Source organism: Periophthalmus magnuspinnatus, chromosome 6 (assembly GCF_009829125.3).
Source record: "Periophthalmus magnuspinnatus isolate fPerMag1 chromosome 6, fPerMag1.2.pri, whole genome shotgun sequence".
In the NCBI taxonomy this organism is placed as follows: Eukaryota; Metazoa; Chordata; class Actinopteri; order Gobiiformes; family Gobiidae; genus Periophthalmus; species Periophthalmus magnuspinnatus.
The window spans coordinates 10,885,081-10,912,989 of record NC_047131.1 but is presented as its reverse complement, the minus strand read 5'-3'; the positions used below and the strand labels follow the sequence as shown (position 1 = coordinate 10,912,989).

Here is a 27,909-nt window from a genome sequence, read left to right as displayed (position 1 = left end):
CACCCCCTTTCACTTCTTCTCCCCCTCTTTTCTACCCTCTCTTCCTCTTTCCTCTGCTCTCTCTCCAAACGTTCAAAGACACACAGACTGAAGGAGGGAGCAGCACAAGTCTGAGAGAAAGTCAGAGGAGCAAAACAAGAACTAAAGAGTTTGAAAAGAGGAGGTAAAAAGGCCAGAGACAAGCAGGACTAAACCAGGTGTAAACCAGGACCCAACCAGGACCAAACCAGGACTAAAGCAGGAATAGACCTGGACCATCTGCAGAGCTCTGGAGCAGAAGGTGAGTGTGATCTGAAGAGGCTCAGGTCTTTATCTCAGACCAGAATGTTCCACTCTACAGTATGGTGTAGGTGCGCTTGTCCCTGTCCTCTGCATTTGACCCATCCACAGTCCCACACCTGGGGACCTACCTCTAAGAGAAGACACAAATTCCACGCAAACACAAAGCGAACATGCAAACTAACAGAACTTTCTTGCCATACCATGCCATTAAAACTGCACTATGTCACATTTCTGGGTCCATCTGCCTGTCTCCATGGCGACATTGGCATAAGACCTTATACGTATCTGTTCTGCTTGATACTATCACATGTGTTTTATTGTCCAAATGACATGCTGCATTCTCACAGATCTGACTCGGCCTACTGCGGTCACCTGCTTGGTTCCATGCAGGCAAAGCAATTGCATCTCCATAGAGACAAGCAGGTAGCAGGGCCTCAACTGGAAATGTTACGCAGTGTAGATTTAAAGTACTGAGAACAAGAACATCTGAGGCTTTGTGTGTGTGAGCACAGAGCAGGCTAAATGAGGCTGAAACAATAGCTGCTAACTCACCACATTAAAACAGGGTTAAAGCCCCACCGCGGGACATTTCATTGAACTGCAGATGTGTTGACTTGGTTTATGGTTAATATCTGTGTAACTGCTGGGCCTATCCACATGAAACAAAAACTGTCCCAAAGTTCAGCCTTTTCTCTGTCAGTTTAAATAAACAAAAGTCAAATCATTTTTCACACTATCTTCAGGACGTGGAGCCATTTTTCAAGCCCAAAGACATGAGTGTCGTCAAAGAACTTTAAGACATAAGATTAATATGAGAAGTTTGTGGAGCCAGATCTAAACCAGAACTAAACCAGGACTAAACCAGGACTAAACCAGGACCAGGACAAAACCAGGACTAACCCAGGACTAAATCAGGACTAAAACAGGTCTAAACCAGAACTAAACTTGGTCTAAACCAAGTCTAAAACCAGGACTACACCAGGTCTAAACCAGGACTAAATCAGGTCTAAACCAAGTCTAAATCAGGTCTAAGCCAGGACTAAACCAGGTCTAAACCAGGTCTAAGTCAGGTCTAAACCAGGACTAAACCAGGACTAAACCAGGACTAAACCAGGATCACAAGTTTGTGGCATCAATCCTAAACTAATAAGAAAAAATTTCAACATTTGTGAAGCAGCAGTATGGAGATTTATTTAAAAAACAGAGAATCTGGAATTGTCTTATGTTATCCCTGGTGTTATCCCTGGTGTTATCCCTGGTGTTAATCCCGGATGCTATTCCTAGTATTATTCCTGGTGTTATCTCTAGTGTTATCCCTGATGTTATTCCTGGTTATTTCTGATCTTGTTCCTGGTGTTATTCCTGCTTATTTCTGGCCTTGTTCCCGGTATTATTTCTGGTGTTATTCCTGGTGTTATTCCTGGTCTTATCCCTGGTGTTATTCCCGGTCTTATCTTTGTTGTATTCCTGATGTTATTCCTGGTATTATCTCTGGTCTTGTCCCTGGTGTTATTCCTGGTGTTATCTCTGGTTTTATTCCTGGTTATTTCTGACCTTTTTCCTGGTGTTATTCCTAGTTATTTCTGGTCTTGTTCCCGGTGTTATTCCTGGTTTTATTCCCGTTCTTATCTCTATTGTTATTCCTGGTATTATATCTTCTCCTATCGCTGGTGTTATTCCTGGTGTTATATCTGGTCTTATTCCTGGTGTTATATCTGGTCTTATTCCTAGTGTTATTCCTGGTGTTATCTCTGGTCTTATTCCTAGTGTTATTCCTGGTGTTATCTCTGGTCTTATTCCTGGTGTTATTCCTGGTGTTATTCTTGGTTTATTCTTAGTATGGCATCTCATTAGTGACTCTGGTGTCAAACTGTTATCTTCAGATCTTTCAAAGTGGAGATCAGATGTTCCATAATGAGAGGCCTGAGTCTGACTGAGACAATGGAGATGTTCTTCCTGGACCCAGTGGTCAGGGGGTGGTCAGAGGGGGCGGACTCATGTGGTCAAAGGGGGCGGACTCATGTGGGCAGAGGGTGCTGTGGTCACAGGGTGCCTACGGGTGCTGTGGGAATGATGAGTGTGAACTTTGGGCGTGAGGTGGGGCTCTGTTCTATTTAAAGTCTGTGACAGAGACATGACACAAGCAGACTGAGTCATGACCACAACAGCCAGACCAGGACAAAACAGGACTGAACCAGGACTAAATCAGGACTAAACCAGGACTGAACCAGGACTAAAACAAAATGAAAACAGGACAAAACCAGGACTGAACCATGACTTTGTGTGGTCCTCAGTCTTTACACTTCATAGAGTTAAATGTGGGTTCTTTCAGTTCTTGTGGCACATATTTTGAATTGTCCATGTGGAGTTTTTGTCCAGTCGCCTCAGAGAAAACTTTGGTTCTATAGACTCTACATCTTCTGGACATAGCTAACCTGCTACCCACTGCATTCAAAACAGGAAGTTCATTTGGAGCTGAACGCTCTGGGTGACAGGTTCAGGAATTCCACAGGGGACAGTTTATCCCTACTGCTTTTTTCTGTTTCACACACACAGACACACGCACACACACAAACACACATACACACAGACACACACACACAAGCACACACACAGAGACACACACACGCATACACACAGACACACACATACACAGGAAGGCACACGCACACAGACACACACACAGAGACACAGACACACACACCCACACAGACACTCACATACAGACACACACATATGCACAAATGCACACACACATATATAGGCACACACGCAGACACACGCAAAAATACACACAAGCCCCTCTCATAAAGATAAACTTGAGGAAAGAGAGAGGTGTGGTCCCACAACCACACCTTGAACCATCTGTCCAGAGACCAAACCAGATCTGAACCAAGACTAAACAGGACTAGACTAGGTCTGAACCAAGACTAAACCAGGACTAAACCAGGTCTGAACCAAAACTAAACCAGGTCTGAACCAAGACTAAACCAGGACTAAACCAGGTCTGAACCAAGACTAAACCAGGACTAAACCAGGTCTGAACCAAAACTAAACCAGGTCTGAACCAGGTCTGAACCAAGACTAAACCAGGTCTGAACCAAGACTAAACCAGGACTAAACCAGGTCTGAACCAAGACTAAACCAGGTCTGAACCAAGACTAAACAAGACTAAACCAGGACTAAACCAGGTCTGAACCAAGACTAAACCAGGTCTGAACCAAGACTAAACCAGGTCTGAACCAATACTAAACAGGACTAAACCAGGTCTGAACCAAGACTAAACCAGGATTAAACCAGGTCTGAACCAAGACTAAACCAGGACTAAACCAGGTCTGAACCTAAACTAAACCAGGTCTGAACCAAGACTAAACCAGGTCTGAACCAAGACTAAACCAGGACTAAACCAGGTCTGAACCAAGACTAAACCAGGTCTGAACCAAGACTAAACCAGGACTAAACCAGGTCTGAACCAAGACTAAACTAGGACTAAACCAGGTCTGAACCAAGACTAAACCAGGTCTGAACCAAGTCTGAACCAGGACTAAACCAGGTCTGAACCAAGACTAAACCAGGACTAAACCAGGTCTGAACCAAGACTAAACCAGGTCTGAACCAAGACTAAACAAGACTAAACCAGGACTAAACCAGGTCTGAACCAAGACTAAACCAGGTCTGAACCAAGACTAAACCAGGTCTGAACCAAGACTAAATCAGGTCTGAACCAAGACTAAACCAGGACTAAACCAGGTCTGAAACAAGACTAAACCAGGTCTGAACCAAGACTAAACCAGGACTAAACCAGGTCTGAACCAGGACTAAACCAAGATTAAAGCAGGTCTGAATCAGATCTGAACCAGAACTAAACAAGGACTAAATAAAGGTGTCTCTGGTTAAACGCTGAACATGTCCCAGCTCAGATCTATGTGGCCCTGATTGCTGGAACTAATCTAGGTCTAGAACAAAGTCCAGACCAAAGTCCAGACCAAACATGTGTCCCCTGCTGTGACCCCTGACCTCTGAGTCCCAGGCACATGTCAGGGTCACATGACATCACACAGAGGTTACAACAGGTCACAGCTGCAGCAGATCAGAAGAACAGCTGGACGAAAAGAATCTGAACTCGGACTAAACCAGGACCGAACCAGGACTAAACATGGACTGACGCAGGACTAAAGCAGGACTAAAGCAGGACTAAAGCAGGACTAAACCAGGACTAAAGCAGGACTAAACTAGGACTAAACCAGGACTTAAACAGGACTAAACCAGAACTAAAGCAGGACTAAACCAGATCTGAAACAGGATCAAATACATTTTGGGCAGAGTCTGTTCTGAAACACATGGCTTTAAACCCACAGACCTGGACCAAACCTGGACTTGAGCTGGTTCTAATGTGGATTTTGGAGCAGGATCTTGGTCAGGTTCCTGGTTTTCTGTCCCATTTTACAAACACAGAGACACACAGGGAGGGCATCTGACACACAGGAGGTTTGTTCCATTTATCAAATGAAGCATTGATTTATGTCCCTCAGGGACACTGCACTCTCATACGTGCACTCTCATACGTGCACTCTCACATGTGCACTCTCATACGTGCACTCTCACACATGCACTCTCACATGCACACTCTCATACGTGCACTCTCACATGTGCACTTTCATACGTGCACTCTCACATGTGCACTCTCATACGTGCACTCTCACATGTGCACTTTCATACGTGCACTCTCACATGCACACTCTCATACGTGCACTCTCACATGTGCACTCTCATACGTGCACTCTCACGTGTGTCTCAAGTGACACAGAAATCTGCAATAAACTATATAAAGAGAATCGGGTTTAGACCTGGTTCATTGCTGGTTCAGTCCTGGTTTAGTCCTGGTTTAGTCCTGGTTCAGACTAGATTCAGGCCTGGTCCAGACCTGGGTCAGACCTGGTCTAGACCTGGTTCAGACCTGGGTCAGTTCTGGTTCAGACCCAGTTCAGACACGTGTCTGTGATAAACAGAAAATAAACAGAAGTGAACTCAAATAAAATGCCCCTCCCTCTGTAATAAAGAACAGATGAGCAGAGAGAAAAGAGGGAGAGAAGACGAGAGGAGAGGAGAAGGGAGGGAAGATTGAAGGAAGGTAGAAGAGGAGAGTCAAAGAGACATGGAGGGAGGAGAGGAAGAGGAGGAGGGGAAAGTGAGCATTTAAAGTCTGAGCAAAAATAGTAGTGACCCCTCCCTCTGTAATCACTAACACCTGAGGACAAGGAGGCAAGAGAGGAGACGAGAGAGGAGTTGAGAGAGGAGACAAGGAGACGAGAAAGGATAGAGCAGCCAAGAGAGGAGAGACGAGAGAGGAGACAAGAAGAAAGGAGATGAGGAGACGAGAAGAGAGGAGACAACTCTTTGTCTCCTCTCTTCTCGTCTCCTCACCAAGGAGAGAGAAGAGAGGAGAGAGTAGACAAGGAGAGAGGAAAGAGGAGACAAAGAGAGATGAGACAAAAGAGAGAGGAGATGAGAAGAGGAGGAGAAAGAGGATGTGAGAAGTTTGGAGCTAGGAGATAGGAGCTAGGCATTAGGAGCTAAGACATAATGGTTGAGGAGGAGATGAGGAGAGGAGAAGACAAGGAGAGAGGAGGTGAGGAGACAAGGAGAGAAGATGTGGAGAGAAGAGACGAGGAGACATGAGAAGTTAGGAGCTAGGAGTTAGGAGCTAAGAGCTAGGGGTTAGGAGTTAGGAGGTAGTGTGCAGTGTAATGTTCTCCAGCTGTGAGAGTCCAGATGTGAAACTGATGTAATTTAATCTGAGTCCAGTTATATATGGACAAAACCAGGACTGAAGCAGGACTGAAGCAGGTCTAAACCAGGACTAAACCAGGACTAGACCAGGACTAAACCAGGTCTAAAACAGGACTCCCTTGTACATCTCTGTATATTTGTTTGTTGTGAATAAACAGTTTGTTGCGGTTTTGTTTCCTACAGTTTCATGAGTCCCTAAGCTCAATTAAACTCATTTTAACAGGTTTTATACTGAGACTGACTCATTTAATCAGGTTTTATTCTGAGTCTGTCTCATTTAAACAGGTTTTATTCTGAGTCTAACTCGTTTGACCACGTTTTATTCTGAATCTGACACATTTAAACATGTTTCATATTGAGTTGAGCACATTTAAACAGGTTTTATTCATGTAAATAGGTTTTATTTTAAGTCAGGCTCATTTAAACAGGTTTGATACTGAGTCGGGCTCATTTAAACAGTTTTTATTTATTTAAACAGGTCTTATTCTAAGTCGGGATCATTTGAACAGGTTTTACTCTGAGTCTGACTCATTTAAAGAGGTTTTATTCTGAGTTGGGATGAGGTTTTAGGCTCCCTTCTCTCCTCCCTCCCTTCCTTGTCTCATCCCTCTCTCTTTCTCTTCTTGTCTCCTCTCCCACTCTCCATTCCTTTCCTCTCCCACCCCTCCTTCTCCCTATCTCTGCCTCTCTCTCTTTGTCTTCTCTGTCCCTCCTTCTCTTCTCTCTCAGGTGTTCTCAGGTAAATGACAGTCCCCCTCAGCTCATTGTCTCACCCCTTCTCTCTCTTTCTCTCTTCCTTTATTCCTCCCCTCCATCTCTCCTCCCTTTCTCCTTCCCTCCCCCTCTATCTCTCCCCCCCTTCCCTCCCCCTCTGTCTTTCTTCCCTCTCTCCTCCCCCCTCTGGCTCAGGTGTTCTCAGGTAAATGACAGTGTGGCATTAGCCATGTGTGTCTCATCTATTATTAACTCCACCAACGGCTCCTTTTACTCACCACAGACCGGGACTAGACCGGACTAGACCAGGACTAGACCAGGACTAGACCAGGACCAGACCAGGACCAGATCAGGATTACATTTGGCCTCACATTTGTGGAAGCAGCAGGTGGATTGTCTCTGGCTCAGGTATGTTCTCTGACTGACCTGTAATGAGCATTTGCCACACAGGGACACAACAGTATGGGAGGGCATCTGGCACACTACAGTGATAGAGGAGGATGGGAGAGCATCTGACACACAGGGACACAGGAGGATGGGAGGGCATCTGGCACAGTTTGGTAGTTTGAACGTGTAAAAGTGTATTTTTGATTCTTAAGTTCAGTGGAGGATTTTTAAAGTGCTTCGGTTTTTCAGAATAAAAACCTCTGAGTGACACATGCTTTTAATATGAAAGGGCTTTGTGTGGAACAGGTCACAGCGATCCAACAACGAACAACAAGAATGGAGAAATGTCAATCAAACAGAGAGAGGAGACAGAGGACGGGGGAGAGAAAGATAAGAGAGGAGAGGTGGGGAGAGGGAGAGGGAGAGGGAAAGAGAGAGACAGGAGCGAGGACAGCAAGAGAGAGAAAGAGAGAAGAGAGGACAGTGAGAGAAGAGGGCGAGAGAAAGAGAAAGAGAGAGAGAGGGAGGTGTAGAGAGGAGAGAGGGAGAGACAGAGAGAGAGAAAAGAGAAGAGAGGACAACAGGAGAGAGAAATAGAGAGAGAGGAGAGGGCAGTGAGAGGAGAGGTGGAGAGGAGAGCGGGAGAGTGGAAGAGGGAGAGAGAAGAAAAGGAGAGCGGAGGAGAGAGAGAGAGAGAGAGGAAGAGAGGAGAGAGGAAAGAGAAGGAGAGAGAGGAAGAGAGGTGGTAAGAACATATATTATTTGTGTGACACAAAAGCCTTCACTGTTCTGTATCTATTTATGCAGAATGCACTGTGTAATATGTGACAATGTGGTGTTCTGGTTCAGTTCTGGTCTAGTCCTGCTTTAGTCCTGGTTTAGTCCTGGTTCAGTTCTGATCCAGTTCTGGTTTAGTTCTTGTTCAGTCCTGGTTCAGTCTTGGCTTAGTCCTGGTTTAGTCCTGGTCTGGTTTTGTTTCTGGACTCTATCAGTTTGTTATCAGCTGAGACTGAATCTGAATTTAACCTGTCAACAGAGTTTAGTGTGAAGATGTGGCCGTGAAGATTTAGCCTTGGTTCGGTAATCGGTAATATTCGGTTGGTAATATGTGACAATGTAGTGTTCTGGTTCAGTTCTGGTCTAGTCCTGCTTTAGTCCTGGTTTAGTCCTGGTCCAGTCCTGGTCCAGTCCTGGTCCAGTCCTGGTCCAGCCCTGGCTCGTTCCTGGTCCAGCCCTGGTTTAGTCCTGGTTCGGTCCTGGTTTAGTCCTGGTTTATTCCTGGTTCAATCCTGCTTTAGTCCTGGTTTAGTCCTGGTCTGACTCTAGTTTCACACTCGTCTTTATCTCAGTCTGATGTTGAAGAATTTCTATATTTAAATGTTCCTAGTCTGAGACAGATTCCCACGGCTCTGAGGAAGAGGAGAAGGAGAGGAGAAGGAAAGGAGATAAGGAGAGGATGAGGAAAAGAGGAGGTGAGGGGGGAGGAAGAGGAGAAAAAGAAGAGGAAAGGAAGTGAGGGGAGGAAAGGAAAAGAGGAGGAGATTAGGAAGAGGAGGAGGAGTGGAGGAGGAAAGGAAAAGAGGAGGAGAGGAGCTGGTTCCTCTACACAGATCAGATTTAACACTGAGGCCGACTCTGGTGTGAGAACATCCAGCTCCTCTTCTGTGGGAGATGCTTTGCGCTCTGCATCTGCTCACCTCTCCTGTGGAGATCTCACCTGTCCTGTGGGCACAGGCCTCCTCTTTTCCTCCTGTGGAGACCTCGCCTGACCTGTGGGCAAACACCTCACCTGTTCTGTGGAGACCTCATCTGTCCTGTGGAGATGTCGCTTGTCCTGTGGGCACAGACCTCACCTGTCCTGTGGAGACCTTACTTGTCTTGTGGGCACAGATCTCACCTGTCATAAAATCACCCCGAACCTTATATTTGCCTATTGATATTGAAAGGGAAACATTAATTAATTACTTTATTCAATCAAAACAGAAATAAACGGCTGCGACAACGACACCTTGACTCTTCTTCTATTAAATAATAAATAATTAAAAATAACATATGTAACGTATGTAACGTAAGCGCACAGCAGTTGAAGTATGGTCCGTGGTGTAGGCCTGTCCCATTTCGGCAAGATGGTGGCTACACTGAGGAGTATACATTTTCAGCCAGGTACTTCAAACGGTTCTTCCAAGGGTACTTCGAACAGTGCATTTGGCAAATTTGGGCACACCTGAAGATCTTTGTCTTTCAGAATGCCCCAGACGATCAAGCCACAAACAGAAACATGTAGATTTATAGAGAAATACTGTTACTTCAGAGGGCACTGTGACGCAACAGAAGGCACTGTGACTCACCAAAGGGTGCTGTGTCCCACCAGAGGGCTGCGTCCCATCAGAGGGGTGCAACCTATGAGAGTGGGCTGTGACCCAACAAGAGGTTCTGTGACCCACCAGAGAGTGCTGTGTACCACCAGAGGGTACTGACCCACCAGAGGGCGCTGTGTCCCAGCAGAGAGCACTGATCCACCAGAGGGCGCTGTGTCCCAGCAGCGAGAGCTAACCCACCAGAGAGCGCTGTGACACACCAGAGGGCTGTGTTCCATCAGAGGGGTGCGACCTATGAGAGTGGGCTGTGACCCAACAAGAGGTTCTGGGTCCCAGCAGAGGGCACATGTCCCAGCAGAGGGCTATGTGACCCACCAGAGAGTGCTGTGTCCCAGCAGAGGGTGCTGTGACCCACCAGAGCACGCTGTGTCCCAACAGAGGATACTGTGTCCCAGTAGAGGGTGCTGAGACCCACCAGAGGGACACATACCATTGTTTGAGACACTCTGGTTTAGGCCTGTTGTGTTTCTGGTTGAAACCTGGATACTTCGGAGTTTATGTAAAAGAGATCTGAACTGAATCTGAAACACTTTTGTTTGTCAGGGTCTGGGACATTTTTCCCACAACTTCAGACAAAGACGCTTCAGACAGAGAAGGAGTGAGGGAGGAGAGGAGAAGAGGAGGAGAGGAGGAGAGAGGCGAAGAGAGACAGAGGGAGGACACAGGGAGCCATACATCTGCACAGAGGAGCTGTTTGTGCTACAGGGGGCGCTATTGATACTCTGCTGTGATATCACTCTGGACGTGGATTTAAAGAGCACATTTTCATGAGCCTGTGATCAATCCGAGCGTTCATGGTCTTTGATTTTACACAAAAAGGTGAGAGTGACTAACTGAAAACTGTTGGCTGATGCTAGCTAGCTTGTGACTATAATGTTATTTGAGAGGGACTTATTTAACAGCACAAATCAGCTCACCTGTTGTAGCTCAGATAAATTTGGTTTAGTCCCGGTTTAGTCCTTGTTTAGTCCTGGTTTAGTCCTGATTTAAACCTGTTCAGTCCTGGTTTCGTTCTGGTTTAGTCCTGGTTTACACCTGGTTTAGTCAAGTTTTAGACCCCCTTTAGTCCTTATTTAGTCCTTGCTTAGTTCTGGTTTAGAACCTCTTTGGTCCTGGTTTAGTCCTGGTTTAGTCCTGGTTTAGTCCTGATTTAGACCCCTTTAGTCTTGGTTTAGTCCTGGATTATTCCTGGTTTAGACATGGTTTAGACCCCCTTTAGTCCTGGTTTAGACCACTTTTAGTCCTGGTTTAGTCCTGTTTAGACCACTTTTAGTCCTGGTTTAGTCCTGTTTAGACCACCTTTACTCCTGGGTTAGTCTTGGTTTAGTCCTGGTTTAGTTCAGGTGTAGACCTCCTTTAGTCCTGGTTTAGTCCTGATTTAGTCCTGGTTTAGTCCCGGTTTACACCTGGTTTAGTCCAGTTTTAGACCCTCTTTAGTCCTTATTTAGTCCTTGTTTAGTTCTGGTTTAGAACCCCTTTGGTCCTGGTTTAGTCCTGGTTTAGTCCTAGTTCAGACCCCCTTTAGTCCTAGTTTAGTCCTGGTTTAGTCCTGATTTAGACCCCTTTAGTCTTGGTTTAGTCCTGGATTATTCCTGGTTTAGACATGGTTTAGACCCCATTTAGTCCTGGTTTAGACCACTTTTAGTCCTGGTTTAGTCATGGTTTAGACCACCTTTACTCCTGGGTTAGTCTTGGTTTAGTCCTGGTTTAGTTCGGGTGTAGATCTCCTTTAGTCCTGGTTTAGACCTGGTTTAGTCCTGGTTTAAACTCCTTTTAGTCCTGGTTTAGTTCTGGTTTAGACCCCCTTTAGTCCTGGTTTAGTCCTGGTTAAGCCCTGGTTTGGTTCTGGATTAGACTCCCTTTAGTCCTGGTTTATTACTGGTTTAGAGCCCCTTTAGTCCTGGTTTAATCCTGGTCTGGTTTCCATTAGTCCAGTGGAGACAGGAGCAGACCGCAGACATGAGCTCATGGTGCAGATGTTCCACACGAGGAACCACTCTGGTCCAAAAATAACATGAGGAGAGTGTTTACAGGGCAGAGGCTGCAGGGGGCGCTGTGCACGACCAAAGTATCTCCATGTGACCCTGATGCAGTGTTTCACATTAATATAGTAGATTATGGCACCCTCTAGAGTCTAAAATACCTCCCAAAGTTTAAAATAATCAGATTTGTCAGATTCCCTTCCAGAGGTGGTAGTATGTCAGATGCCCTCCCAGATGTTGTGGTGATGTGTCAGATGCCCTCCCAGATGTTGTGGTGATGTGTCAGATGCCCTCCCAGATGTTGTGGTGATGTGTCAGATGCCCTCCCAGATGTTGTTGTGGTGTGTCAAATGTCCTCCTAAATGTTGTGGTGTGGTTGGAGAATGGAGCTTAGAAATGATCAGGGGAACATGTGTGGGAGGGCATCTGACACAATGATGTTCAGATGTCATATGTTTAGTGTCTGAGGAAATCCCTCTGAGTCTTGTTCTCTCACACCTGAGCAGGAAATGAGATTAAACCTGATGCACAAACAGAACTGATCAATATGAACGAGAGGGAGAGGGGAGGGGGGGCAGAGGGACAGAGGGAGGGAATAGAAAGCGGGGGAGAGAGGGAGAGGAGGAGAAAGAGAGGGGGAGAAAGAGGGAGGAGGTAGGAGAAAGAGAGAGGGGGAGGGAGGAGAGGAAAACATTGTAATTAACCTCTGATGTGAGTTTGAACGTTTCATATATATTCGTCTTTAGGATGAGGAGGATTGGACGGCATCTGACACATCTGGTTCACATGACTTTTATCTTCTGTTCCAGGTTCTGACCCGGATCCAAGACCAGGACCGAGACCGAGACCAGGACCAAGACCAGGACGGAGACCAGGACCAGGACCAAGACCAGGGCCACACATATACCACTAGAGAACATCTGTTCTAAAGTGTTCTAGTGTGTTCTCCTTGGACCTGTCCAAGATGGCATCTCCTCACAGCGGCTCCGTCTGCTCCTCGCCCTCCAGGTTTAGATCATTTTATTTAGACTAGAGTGGGATTAGGTTGGGACTGGACTGGGACTAGAACAGGACTCAACCGGGACACGACCAGGACTCGGCCGGGACTAAAGCGCGACTAGAACAGGACTAGACCAGGACTCAACGAGGTCTAAACCAGGTCTAGGCCAGGACTAAACCGGGACAAAACCGGGACTAAACCAGGATATCTGTGCGTGCTGCTGTGACCTCTGACCTCTCTGTACATTATGATTCATGAGTACTAAGAAAAATCATTTTTCTGTTTGTGTCAAAATAAAACGTAATGATATGAAACCAGACACAGGTAAACATGTGAAGAGGATGTTTTAGACCCCTCTCTCACTCTTCTCCCTCTCTCCTCTCTCCTCTCTCCCTCCATCTCATTCTCTCTCCTCTCTTTCTTGCTCTCTCTCCCTCTTTTTTTCTCTCCTCCCTATTTTATCCCTCTCCTCTCTTTCTCCTTCTCTCTCTCTTTTCTTTCAAAAATGATCAGTGCTTTTACAGTACACTTTGTATGTAAAAACAATATTTAGTCATTTTTGACAGTCTCACCCTGACTCTGTCCTCAAGCCTGACCCTGACTCTGACCTGGCCTGAACTGGGTTCTTTCGGCGCTGGCTCTGCCCACACCACACCACCTGCTCTGTGATTGGTCAGTTTCTGTCACATGCAAACACTTCAGTCAGAGCCGAACAAGGCAGACTCTCAACAGTTTGTGAACACACACACAAAAATCGTGAGAATCTGTCGAGCTGGTGATGTCACGGTATCTGAAGCAGGAAGTTAAAGCCATTCTCCATGGAGAGAACTTTAATACCGTCCTCTGTAATATCATAGCCAAAGGAACAACCGTTTCGTTTGCTGGAGCCAAACACAGCAGAATCTCACATGAGCCCTCTAAATGAGCCAGAGTAAAAACATGAGGTTTACACCTCTGCTGTAAATATACACCTCTACTGTAAATATACACCTCTGCTGTAAATATACACCTATACTGTAAATATACACCTATACTGCAAATATACACCTATACTGCAAATATACACCTCGACTGCAAATATACACCTCTACTGTAAATATACACCTCGACTGCAAATATACACCTCTACTGTAAATATACACCTCTGCTGTAAATATACACCTATACTGCAAATATACACCAATACTGTAAATATACACCTCTACTGTAAATATACACCTCTGCTGTAAATATACACCTATACTGTAAATATACACCTATACTGCAAATATACACCTCTGCTGTAAATATACACCTGTACTGCAAATATACACCTCTGCTGTAAATATACACCTGTACTGCAAATATACACCTCTGCTGTAAATATACACCTCTACTGTAAATATACACCTCTGCTGTAAATATACACCTATACTGTAAATATACACCTATACTGCAAATATACACCTATACTGCAAATATACACCTCGACTGCAAATATACACCTCTACTGTAAATATACACCTCGACTGCAAATATACACCTCTACTGTAAATATACACCTCTGCTGTAAATATACACCTATACTGCAAATATACACCAATACTGTAAATATACACCTCTACTGTAAATATACACCTCGACTGCAAATATACACCTATACTGCAAATATACACCTATACTGCAAATATACACCTCTACTGTAAATATACACCTCTACTGTAAATATACACCTATACTGCAAATATACACCTCTGCTGTAAATATACACCTGTACTGCAAATATACACCTCTGCTGTAAATATACACCTGTACTGCAAATATACACCTCTGCTGTAAATATACACCTGTACTGCAAATATACACCTCTGCTGTAAATATACACCTGTACTGCAAATATACACCTGTACTGCAAATATACACCTCTGCTGTAAATATACACCTGTACTGCAAATATACACCTCTGCTGTAAATATACACCTCTACTGTAAATATACACCTGTACTGCAAATATACACCTCTGCTGTAAATACACACCTATACTGCAAATATACACCTCTACTGTAAATATACACCTGTACTGCAAATATACACCTCTGCTGTAAATATACACCTGTACTGCAAATATACACCTCTGCTGTAAATATACACCTCTACTGTAAATATACACCTGTACTGCAAATATACACCAATACTGTAAATATACACCTCTACTGTAAATATACACCTCTACTGTAAATATACACCTCGACTGCAAATATACACCTATACTGCAAATATACACCTATACTGCAAATATACACCTCGACTGCAAATATACACCTCTACTGTAAATATACACCTCGACTGCAAATATACACCTCTACTGTAAATATACACCTCTGCTGTAAATATACACCTATACTGCAAATATACACCAATACTGTAAATATACACCTCTACTGTAAATATACACCTCTACTGTAAATATACACCTCGACTGAAAATATACACCTATACTGCAAATATACACCTATACTGCAAATATACACCTCTACTGTAAATATACACCTATACTGCAAATATACACCTCTGCTGTAAATATACACCTGTACTGCAAATATACACCTCTGCTGTAAATATACACCTGTACTGCAAATATACACCTCTGCTGTAAATATACACCTGTACTGCAAATATACACCTCTGCTGTAAATATACACCTGTACTGCAAATATACACCTGTACTGCAAATATACACCTCTGCTGTAAATATACACCTGTACTGCAAATATACACCTCTGCTGTAAATATACACCTCTACTGTAAATATACACCTGTACTGCAAATATACACCTCTGCTGTAAATACACACCTATACTGCAAATATACACCTCTACTGTAAATATACACCTGTACTGCAAATATACACCTCTGCTGTAAATATACACCTGTACTGCAAATATACACCTCTGCTGTAAATATACACCTCTACTGTAAATATACACCTGTACTGCAAATATACACCTCTGCTGTAAATATACACCTGTACTGCAAATATACACCTCTGCTGTAAATATACACCTATACTGCAAATATACACCAATACTGTAAATATACACCTCTACTGTAAATATACACCTCTACTGTAAATATACACCTCGACTGCAAATATACACCTATACTGCAAATATACACCTCTACTGTAAATATACACCTCTACTGTAAATATACACCTCTGCTGTAAATATACACCTCTACTGTAAATATACACCTCTACTGTAAATATACACCTATACTGCAAATATACACCTCGACTGCAAATATACACCTCTACTGTAAATATACACCTGTACTGCAAATATACACCTCTGCTGTAAATATACACCTGTACTGCAAATATACACCTCTGCTGTAAATATACACCTGTACTGCAAATATACACCTGTACTGCAAATATACACCTCTGCTGTAAATATACACCTGTACTGCAAATATACACCTCTGCTGTAAATACACACCTGTACTGCAAATATACACCTCTGCTGTAAATATACACCTGTACTGCAAATATACACCTCTGCTGTAAATATACACCTGTACTGCAAATATACACCTCTGCTGTAAATATACACCTGTACTGCAAATATACACCTGTACTGCAAATATACACCTCTGCTGTAAATATACACCTGTACTGCAAATATACACCTCTGCTGTAAATATACACCTCTACTGTAAATATACACCTGTACTGCAAATATACACCTCTGCTGTAAATACACACCTATACTGCAAATATACACCTCTACTGTAAATATACACCTGTACTGCAAATATACACCTCTGCTGTAAATATACACCTGTACTGCAAATATACACCTCTGCTGTAAATATACACCTCTACTGTAAATATACACCTGTACTGCAAATATACACCTCTGCTGTAAATATACACCTGTACTGCAAATATACACCAATACTGTAAATATACACCTCTACTGTAAATATACACCTCTACTGTAAATATACACCTCGACTGCAAATATACACCTATACTGCAAATATACACCTATACTGCAAATATACACCTCTACTGTAAATATACACCTATACTGCAAATATACACCTCTGCTGTAAATATACACCTGTACTGCAAATATACACCTCTGCTGTAAATATACACCTGTACTGCAAATATACACCTCTGCTGTAAATATACACCTGTACTGCAAATATACACCTCTGCTGTAAATATACACCTGTACTGCAAATATACACCTGTACTGCAAATATACACCTCTGCTGTAAATATACACCTGTACTGCAAATATACACCTCTGCTGTAAATATACACCTCTACTGTAAATATACACCTGTACTGCAAATATACACCTCTGCTGTAAATACACACCTATACTGCAAATATACACCTCTACTGTAAATATACACCTGTACTGCAAATATACACCTCTGCTGTAAATATACACCTCTACTGTAAATATACACCTGTACTGCAAATATACACCTCTGCTGTAAATATACACCTGTACTGCAAATATACACCTCTGCTGTAAATATACACCTCTACTGTAAATATACACCTCTACTGCAAATATACACCTCTACTGTAAATATACACCTCTACTGCAAATATACACCTGTACTGCAAATATACACCTCTACTGTAAATATACACCTGTACTGCAAATATACACCTCTACTGTAAATATACACCTGTACTGCAAATATACACCTCTACTGTAAATATACACCTGTACTGCAAATATACACCTGTGCTGCAAATATACACCTCTACTGTAAATATACACCTCTGCTGTAAATATACACCTGTACTGCAAATATACACCTCTGCTGTAAATATACACCTGTACTGCAAATATACACCTCTGCTGTAAATATACACCTGTACTGCAAATATACACCTCCGCTGTAAATATACACCTGTACTGCAAATATACACCTGTACTGCAAATATACACCTCTGCTGTAAATATACACCTCTACTGTAAATATACACCTGTACTGCAAATATACACCTCTGCTGTAAATATACACCTCTACTGTAAATATACACCTCTGCTGTAAATATACACCTGTACTGCAAATATACACCTGTACTGCAAATATACACCTCTGCTGTAAATATACACCTCTACTGTAAATATACACCTGTACTGCAAATATACACCTCTGCTGTAAATATACACCTCTACTGTAAATATACACCTGTACTGCAAATATACACCTCTGCTGTAAATATACACCTCTACTGTAAATATACACCTCTACTGTAAATATACACCTGTACTGCAAATATACACCTCTGCTGTAAATATACACCTGTACTGCAAATATACACCTCTGCTGTAAATATACACCTCTACTGTAAATATACACCTGTACTGCAAATATACACCTCTGCTGCAAATATACACCTCTACTGTAAATATACACCTGTACTGCAAATATACACCTCTACTGTAAATATACATCTCTACTGTAAATATACACCTCTACTGTAAATATACACCTGTACTGCAAATACACACCTCTACTGCAAATATACACCTCTACTGTAAATACACACCTCTGCTGTAAATATATACCTGTACTGTAAATATACACCTGTACTGCAAATATACCCCTCTGCTGTAAATATACACCTGTACTGCAAATATACACCTCTGCTGTAAATATACACCTCTACTGTAAATATACACCTGTACTGCAAATATACACCTCTGCTGTAAATATACACCTCTACTGTAAATATACACCTGTACTGCAAATATACACCTCTGCTGCAAATATACACCTCTACTGTAAATATACACCTGTACTGCAAATATACACCTCTGCTGTAAATATACACCTCTACTGTAAATATACACCTGTACTGCAAATATACACCTCTGCTGCAAATATACACCTGTACTGCAAATATACACCTCTACTGTAAATATACACCTCTATTGGAAATATACACCTGTACTGTTCTGAAAATAGAAAATACATATCAATATGTTTGTTGTGAAGACTTTAACAGCAAATATTTAAAATATATATATATATATATATATATATATATAAAAATATCAACAAGTTTCTGCTGTAACTCCTAAATATAAAAAAATCAATCATAAAAATATAAATATGAACAGGTTTGACAACAGGAAGTGACTCACAAACAGGAAGTGGCTTACAAACAGGAAGTGCACTCATGAAATATTCAAATTGTCAGTTTAATAATAAGTTTCAAATCAAAACTGTTCTGGAGATCACATTTGGATTCTGTGTTTGTTCAAATCTGATGCCCTCCCATTCTCCTGTATCCCTGTGTCTCAGATGCCCTCCTGTTGTATCCCTGTATGTTAGATATGATCAGGTTTTCTTATAAAACTCAGATTTTAGTAAGCGCGGCTACAGTGCGTCAGAGCTCCATTTGATCACCCGTGCCTCGTTAGCAGCTCTCCCTCGTTACCGTTCGCCCCGCCCCCTCCCTCCTCGTTAGTGAATTGTTTGTTTCCTGTTTGGTCTGTGATTGGTCGATGGCGTTGGGGCGTTTGGTCGATTGGAGCCGTGGGTTTGGGGCAGTTATGGATTATAGATCTATAAAAGTGACAGAGGCAGAATCTCCCACGCTCTGAGGTCATTAAACATACCGTGAGGGAACCGGCTCAGATCTGCGGAGGGAGGACGCAGCACACAAGAGAGTTATTAAAGTGACGGTATGCGTTTCTTTTCATGTAATAAAGTCACATGTGTCTGAACCCAGTACAGATGTAAGGCATAAGGAGCTCTACAGGTCAAAACAAGTCCTCTGTGTCTAACTATTAGGAGTTTTATCATCTGAGAATCAGAAAGTGCATGGTACTGACATAAAAGTGAGTACACATGAAATGGTAGTACTTTCTTTTATATTTATTTATTTTATTTAACCTTTATTTTACCAGGTAGGTCGGTTGAGAACCAATTCTCATTTTCAACGACGACCTGGCCAAGAGGCAGAAATTTCAACATACAACAGAATAACATCCATACAGGCAAAGACAAGACAAAACAACAACATTAAGACAGTTCCTATTTTCCACTATTTACATATATACACATAGGTGAGCAGAGTTTAAAAACAGAGTTATTCCCATGTGGCCTTACTTCTGTGTAATCCCTCATTAGCCCAAGTAGTTTCCATAGTGGTCCATGGGTGTATACTATTTTATGTGGTTTTATACTTGTTCTGATACAGCTCAACATCATTATAAAGATATTCAGGAAAGGTTCCTTTCTGTCAATGGGACTTTTTTTCTGTGAAAAATGAGGATTTAGTTTCGATGTTAGTTTTCGATTAGTATCAGACAATTGATACTTTTGACAGTTTGTTTTTAGTGGATTTATTTATTTGTTTGTTTAGTTTCAGATTACAGTCGGACTCGGTGCAGCGCTGGTTGGACGATCTCCGTCATATGACTGAGGTGGAGTGTATGTGTGTGCTTCAGGCCAAACCTCTGGGCGTCGACGAGGAGGAGCTCCTGGTGAGACATGAGCACCTGTCTCTGCCCCTGTCTCTGACCCCGTCTCTGCCCTTGTCTCTGCACCTGTCCCTGTGTGAAAGGGTTAGCTCTAACTCTCCTGCCATCCCTTTCCTTCAGTCCAGTGTGTTCCAAACTGTTCAAAAGGCTATAAATATCACAGTCTATGGTGTAACTTTTCTACTGAAGAGTGCATCACCTGCTTGTTTCCATGGAGATGTTGTTGCTCTTTCACTATACGAGCATGATTTCCTCTGTCTCTTTCACAATAAGAGGGTGAATTCCTCTGTTTCTTTCCTTTATGCATATTTCAGAATAAGAGCGTGACTTCCTCTGGTTCCTCGTCCTCTTCTTCACCTGTCTCCTTCTCCTCAACTGTCTCCTCCTAGCCTGTCCCCTGTTTCCTCCTTCTCATTTGTCACCTTCCATTTGTCCAGGTGAGCTCTGGGGGGGCGTGGCCTGCACGTTCTAACCTGCAGACACTGTTACGGCGCGCCCTAGTGGTCAGTACAGAGCTGAGCAGAATGTTTAGCCGAGTGGAGAAAGGGAGATGGCAACGTACGCACAGCACCTCTATAAGAGCCAACTGTCACCTACGAAGTCTACTGCAGCACTATACTGCAGGGAGGAGTGTACCACAGGAACTACTGCAGGTACTACGAATACTACTTCCACTACTACTACTACTAAATTTACTACTGCTTCCACTACTACTATTACTACTACTAAAACAGCACCTCCATAAGACCCAGCTATCACCTATGAAGTCTACTACACCACTATATTGTGTAAGTGTAGCACAGGAACTACTGCGGGGATACAACACATACTACTACTGCTACTGAGAACATGGTGGAAGTGAACGCGCTAGCATAAGTGACGCAGATCCGGTAGGCTGCTGCAGATCTAATGAAATGAACTGTGTCTGTTTCAGTACGAGAAGATCCTCCTGGAGAAGAGTCAAGAGCTGACCTCCATCACAGAACGGTGAGTCTGAACCAGGACTAAATCAGACCTAAACCAGACTCAAACCAGGACTAAAGCAGGCCTAAACCAGATTTAAACCAGGTCTAAACCAGGTCTAAACCAGGTCTAAACCAGGTCTAAACCAGGTCTAAACCAATTCTGAACTAAGACTAAACCGGGACTAAACCAGGTCTAAACCATGACTAAACCAGGACTAAACCAGGACTAAACCAGGTCTAAACCAGGTCTAGACCAGGACTAAACCAAGTCTAAACCAGGTCTAGACCAGGACTAAACCAGGTCTAAACCAGGTCTAGACCAGGACTAAACCAGGTTTAACCCCGTCTGTTTCAGGTGTGTGCAGAGTGAGGATCAGAATTTCCTAAAGTCTAGTCGAGAGTCCATCCACCGGATCCTCACAGAACTCAGCCAGGATTTCAGCACCATGATAGACCTGGCCCTGGCGAACGAAATCCGGGTACAGACAAGGATTAGACCAGGACTGGACCAGGACTTAACCAGCACTAGACCAGGAATAAACTAGGAGTAAAACAGGACTAAAACAGGACTGAACTAAGACTAAACCGGGACTAGACTAGGACTAGAACAGGACCAGGTATGAACCAAGACTAGACCAGGAGAAGACCAGGACTAAAACAGGACTGAACCAGGACTAAACCAGGTTTAAACCAGGTCTAAACCAGGACTGAACCAGGACTGAACCAGGACAAAACCATGACTAGATACTGATTGACAGGTGCTGTTTGACTGACAGGTGATGTTTGATTGACAGGTGCTGGTGGAGCAGGTGGAGAGCAGTTCTCAGCCTGAGACTGTAGAGGGTGCTATCTCATCTCTGCTCAGTCTAACTCAGGACGGCCCCCAACTCTGCAGCATCATCGCTCAGGTATGCCCCCTCAGGTCACCACAGGTCACTGCAGGATCAATGATCAGCTATGCCCCATTCAGGTCACCACAGGTCACTGCAGCAGCATCGCTCAGGTACACCCCCTCAGGTCACTTCAGGTCACTGGACCATCATTGCTCAGGTACTCACCTAAGGCCTAGGCCTTTTGAACAATGCCATGCTCATGTACGATATTGTAGAGTTCTATGTCCCACATTCTGACCTGCACAACCGAACCGAGCCACGGCCCGGTGACATCATCACACGGTGCTGTTTGTTTACATGTGTCTGGCGTTATCGTCACACGCCGGTGTTTGTTTACATGTGGAGCAGCAGAGCTGACGCTTTAATGGAGAAAATAAGACGAGGGCCATGAAATATCTGTTAAACAGTGAGTCAGATCTGAGTCCTGCTGTGACACTCTGTGAGTTTATGAATTAAACAGTGCATTCACTTTTTCCTCTTCTCCTCTGTTCACTCCGCCACAACACACTCTAAACAAAAAACATGTATGTGTGCGCGAAAATCAATAACCGCGCCATGCTCTGGCCCACCTCCTCCAACCGGGCCAATGTTCTAACCGGGCCAAAATTAAAGTCCCATGATTCTTTTGCACTCTCGTCTCTCATGTCTCTCATATCTCGTGTGTCTTATGTCTCTTTTGTCTCCTGTGTCTCTTGTGTCTCCCGTGTCTCTTGTGTCTCATGTGTCTTGTCGCTTGTGTCTCGTCTCTCTCGTGCCTCATGTCTTGTGTGTCTCGTCTCTCGTGTCTTGTATGTCTTGTCTCTTGTGTCTCTTTTCTCTCGTGTCTCATATCTCTTCTGTTTTGTGTGTCTTGTCTCTTGTGCCTCTCGAGTCTTGTGTCTCATGTATTGTGTGTCTCATCTCTCATGTCTCTCATGTCTCTGGTGTCGGTCATGTCTTGTGTCTGTCTTGTGTCTCTGGTGTCTTGTGTCTCTGGTATCTCTCATGTCTCTGGAGTCTTGTGTCTCTCATGTCTCTCATGTCTTGAATCTCTCATGTCTCTTGTGTCTCGTGTCTCTTGTGTCTTGTGTCTCTGTTCGTCTTTTCTCCGATAAAGTGCAGCTGATAAAACTCTTCCTGTTTCTGTAGTTTATCTCAGGCATCGATTCTGTCACCAACAATTACACAGACAGGTACCTGGAGGAGAGGAAGAGGAGAAGAGGAGAGAGGGGAGAGGGAGACAACTACACAGACAGCTACCTGATGGAGAGAACGAGAGAGGGGGGGGAAGAGAGAAGGAGGAGAGACAGAGAAACTGAGGAGGAGAGAAGGAGGAGAGGGGAGGTGGAGGACAGGTGGAGGAGAGGGAGACAACTATGCAGACCGCTACCTGACGGAGAGAAGGAGAAGGAGTGAGGGAAGGGGGGAGGAGAGGAGAAATGGAGGAGGAGGAGAAGGAGACAGCTACACATCCAGCTACCTGACAGAAAAAAGGAAGAGAGGAGGAGGAGGAGAGGAGAGGGAGACAACTACACAGACAGCTACCTGATGGAGAGAAGGAGGAGAGAAGGAGGAGGAGAGAGTGAGCGATAGAGAGAGGCAATTACACAGATAGCTACCTGACGGAGAAGGAGAGAGTGAGGAGGAGAGGAGAAGGAGAGGAGGAGGAGAGAAGGAGGAGAGAGACAACTACACAGACAGCTACTTGACGGAGAGAGGGAAGAGAGAGGGAAGAGGCAAGGAGAGGAGAGAGGGAGGAGAGCAAGACAATTGCACAGACAGCTATCTGGGAGGAGGAGGAGAGGAGAGGGGAAAGAGGGGAAGAGAGCCAGTTGTAGAGATAGTCACCTGACGGCGAGGAAGAAGAGAAAGAGAGGAAGGAGAGAGGAGTGTGCTCTTGGCTCCTGTGTTGAGTACGTCTGATTAAAGAGGAGGTGTTCTACAAATGGACTTTTACCTTTGTCCCATGTCCCACTGTTCCTCATCACAAACATAAAGATGTTTTAGATGTCACCCATGCATGTTTGAGTAATCTAGAGATCTCTCCCGGGCCCTACGGCTTACGGTTGGCAGTTCGAGCCTGTACATAGCTCCGCCCATAAGCCTACATCGCCCATGCTCCCACATGACAATTCTCCATAAATATACAAAAACATGATATAAAACTGTACACAACAACTTGACAAACCTGATGTGATGTGCAGTAGTTTCATTAGTGGGATGCACACCGATTGTGTTATGATAGCGCTCTGTAGGGGGAGAGACTAAGCACGGGGAACAAAGAGAGGGGGGATGCACGGTGGTTGTGCTGTGATAGCGTTCAAAAGGGGGAGAGACTTAGCCTGGGGAGTAAAGGGAGGGGAGACTGAAAGTGACATGAGAATTAAAAACTAAAGTGACCCTGTTTACATTTACAGAGTGACTCTTGTGTGACACAAACTCTTTTGGACAAACACCTCGTCAAAATAAAATGCCTGACTTCCTCTGAGCCACACCCCATTTCACAATAAGAGCGCCTCACCCCTCATTACCTGCTCCAGTGAATACACAAAAGATGAGCAAAAGAGAGGAGGAGAGGAGAAAGAAGTAGAGAAGGGGAAGAGGAGGAGAGGGGGAGAGAGAAGCTCTTTCTTTCTCCCTCTCTCCTCTTCCTTTCCTCTATCTCTCCTCTCTCTCTGTCTCCCCTTTTCCTCTCCTCTATCACTCCTCGCTCACTCTCTGTCTCTGTCCCCCCCTTCCTCTCTTCTTACTCTCCTCTATCTCTACTCTCTTCTCTCCCTGTCCTCTCCTCCCACTCTTCCTGCACATCTTCCTCTCCTCCATCTCTCCTCTCTCTCTATCTCGGTCTTCTCTTCTCCCTCTTCTTTCCCTTTTCCTCTCCTCTCTCTCTCTGTCCTCTCCTCCCCCTTTTCGCTCCCTCTCTTCCTCTCTTCTCTTTCGCTGCCTGCGTCTCGATCCTCTCCTCCCCCTCTTCCTCCCCCTCTTCCTCTCCTCTATCTGTCCTCTCTTCTCTCTCCATCTCTTGTCTTGAGTGATATTAAAATAATGGGTTTGTTTACGAGCGTTGCTTGTTATATCTGTGCTTGAGAGCTTTGTTTACCCGTTTACACAGATATGACTCGTAACTCACCTGGCAATCCATTAAGCCAGATGCCTGTCCACAGATCTGCATCCGGAAATAGGGACAGAGAGGCATGAGGGAGGGGGAAGGGAGAGGAGGAGAAGAGAGGAGAAGAGGATGGGAAGAGAGCAAGAGGAGGAGAGAGAGGGAGTGAGAGGAGAAGAGAGAGGGAGAGGGAGAGAGGAGGGAAAGAAAGAGAGGGGGGAGAAAGGGGGAGAAGGAGAGAGGGAGAAAGAGGAGGAGAGGAAGAGAGAGGAGGAGAGTTAGGAGGGAAAGAGAGAGGAGGAGAGAGAGGGAGATGGAGGAGGACGAAAGGGCGGGGGAGAAAGAGGAGGAGAGGAAACAGGGAGAGAGAGGGAGATGATGAGAGGGAGGAAGAGAGAGTGATGGCGGGGAAATGAAGGAGGGAGAGGAAAGAGGAGAGGAGAGAGAAAAAGAGGGGGAAGAGAGGGAAGAGCAGGGTGGACTGAGAGAACTTTTTGTTAATTTTATTTTTATATCTCACTTTAACTAAAGACAGATCCATGGAGGAGTGGGAGTGTGTTGCTCAAGGACACACAGTCAATACGTTCAGGGAAAGTGGGATTCAAAGGAGGGACACACCGATACTGTAAAATGAGCTGAATAGAGCATCGGCTCCATGGTTCAGTCGATCTCCTGGTCCTGTTTGTTTATTTGTTTGTTTGTCTCTTCCAGGAGGGAGCAGTGGTGGCCCTGTTCAAACTCTGCAGACAGGATCAGTTTAAAGAGCTTTACGCGCCGGCTCTGCGGACCATCGCCTCCATCTGCTGCGTGGAGGAAGGAGTACTGCAACTGGACAAGGTACTACGAATACTACTACTACTATACAACTACTGCAAATACTACAACAAATACTACAACCATAACTGCTCCTCCAAACTCTGCTCCATTCATGTAGTCCTGGCACCACGTGCGGATTCCCAGTTTCTTCTCCAGAAACAGCCCCTCTTTAATACCCATCTCATCCCTCTCTCTCCCCTCTTTTCTTTCCCTCACCTCTCCTTCCTTCTCTCCCCTCGCTCTCCTCTTCCCTCCCCTCTTCTTCTCCCTCTATCTCCTCCTCTCGTCCCTCCTTCTCCTCCTCTCTTCCCTCCCCCCTCCTCTCCTCGCTTTCTTTCCTCCTCTCATGCCTCCCTCTCCTCTCTCCTATCCTCCCTCTCCTCATTAAGCTCATTTTCTACAGAGCTACCATTGAGTCAGTTCTAATCACCAGCTGGTTTGGAAACTTGCTGGTCAAAACAAAAACTCAAATTTTAAATCTGGTGAGGACAGCGGGGAAAATTATGGGCTGTGCTGTCCCTCTGAGCCCTCAAGAACTTTATGAACAGGCCATGAGGAGACAGACCAGGAGCATTCTCTCTGACCCGACACATGTGTTGTACCCTGAATATGAACTATTGAGTTCAGGGAGGAGGTACAGGGTACCACGGTGTAGATATAATAGATATAAACATTCATTTGTACCTGTTTCAGTGAAACTGTTAAATGATGTAAAAATGAGTGATGGTGTGTGGAGAGAGATGTACTGCACCCTGTGTGTGGTTCTGTTGTTTACTGTGGTGTGAGCAGCCCATTGGTCTAAGAAAAATTTCTCCTAAGGGAGACAAATAAAAGAAATCTTGAATCTTGAATCCTCTCTCCTATCCTCCCTCTCCCCTCCTGTCCCGTCCTCTCCTTACTCTCTTCCTCTCCTCCCTCCTCTCCTCTCTCTCCCCTCCTCTCATCCCTCTTCTCTCTCCTCTCCTCTCCTATCCCCCTCTCCTGACCATGATCCGGCTCAGAGCCGGTCCAGTTCTCGTGGTGTAGCAGAATGCTGTTTGTATCAAATGCCCAAAATCAAAGTCAGGAAAATAAAGTGATATAAACAGAAAGTTAAGTGTGCAGTTCTCCACTGGGACATAGGTGGCGGCAGAGGCACCTGTGCTCACGGAGCGATGAGGCGAAGAAATGGAGGCGACAGCGTCTTAACGAGTCTCCGCGGTCCCACAGAAAACCAGACGGAACACCACGGAACCGTGACATGTTTATGTAACGAGCAAGAAAAACGAAAGAAAACACTGAAGCAGACCTGGGACCGAAACCAACAGAGCGACAGAACAGAAAGAAGGAGAGAAGGGGGGGGGGGGGAAGGAGTGGGAGAGAGAGGGAAAGGGGGAAGAAACAGAAGGAGTGATACTGTAGTGTATTTCTGCTCTTAACTCTAAGATGAAAGTCTGATAAGTTGCAGAGGTTTGAAAGGTGCTAAATACAGTTGAACTGAAGGAGAAGGAAGGGGGCGGAGCTAAGGACCAGAATGGACTCAGACTTTGAAGAGGAGGCCTTCTGCACATGGCCGCTGTCCATCATCACAAACATGAAGAGGTTTTAGATGTCACCCATGCATGTTTGAGTAATCTAGAGATCTCTCCCAGGCCCTATTCAAACCCTCCTTACGGTTAGCAGTACGAAGCTGTACAAGGCTCCGCCCACTGCCTTTTTTCTCACAGAACAGCAAGTGGCAGAGACTCAGAGCTTCAAAAACGAACATGAAACTTATAAAACATGTTGCCTCTTTAATACCCCACATAAGTCAGATACCCCCTCTTTAAAACCCCATACCCCATAGAACTCAAATACCCCATCTTTAAACTACGTTTTTAAACTCTAGACTGGGGTCAGACACAGTGCTATTGATTACATTGGACTTTACCATGAAATATCCAATGTTGAACCTGATTGTTTCTATTCGAGACTAAATCTCTGGTCTCTGGTGTAGTCTCTGGTGTAGTCTCTGGTGTAGTCTCTGGTGTAGTCTCTGGTGTAGTCTCTGGTGTAGTCTCTGGTGTAGTCTCTGGTGTAGTCTCTGGTGTAGTCTCTGGTGTAGTCTCTGGTGTAGTCTCTGGTGTA

The 27,909-nt window shown here is 44.4% G+C and overlaps 1 protein-coding gene across 3 annotated transcripts in view; it reads left to right on the top strand.

The window, feature by feature from the left end:
* LOC117372859 (protein inscuteable homolog) overlaps positions 1 to 27,909 on the top strand; it is a 33,311-nt gene that overhangs the window by 905 nt on the left and 4,497 nt on the right. Inside the window, exons 2-9 of one of the 3 annotated variants that reach the window (XM_055222278.1) lie at positions 239 to 280; positions 12,343 to 12,541; positions 19,927 to 20,047; positions 20,482 to 20,697; positions 20,979 to 21,031; positions 21,365 to 21,488; positions 21,804 to 21,917; positions 25,699 to 25,824. In XM_055222278.1, coding sequence (XP_055078253.1) covers positions 12,498 to 12,541; positions 19,927 to 20,047; positions 20,482 to 20,697; positions 20,979 to 21,031; positions 21,365 to 21,488; positions 21,804 to 21,917; positions 25,699 to 25,824 — 798 coding nt within the window. In that variant the 5' untranslated portion in view covers positions 239 to 280; positions 12,343 to 12,497. Of the gene's footprint in view, positions 1 to 7; positions 281 to 12,342; positions 12,542 to 19,926; positions 20,048 to 20,481; positions 20,698 to 20,978; positions 21,032 to 21,364; positions 21,489 to 21,803; positions 21,918 to 25,698; positions 25,825 to 27,909 lie in introns of those variants that run through there. The other 2 variants (XM_033968733.2, XM_055222279.1) reach the window with 2 other exon arrangements.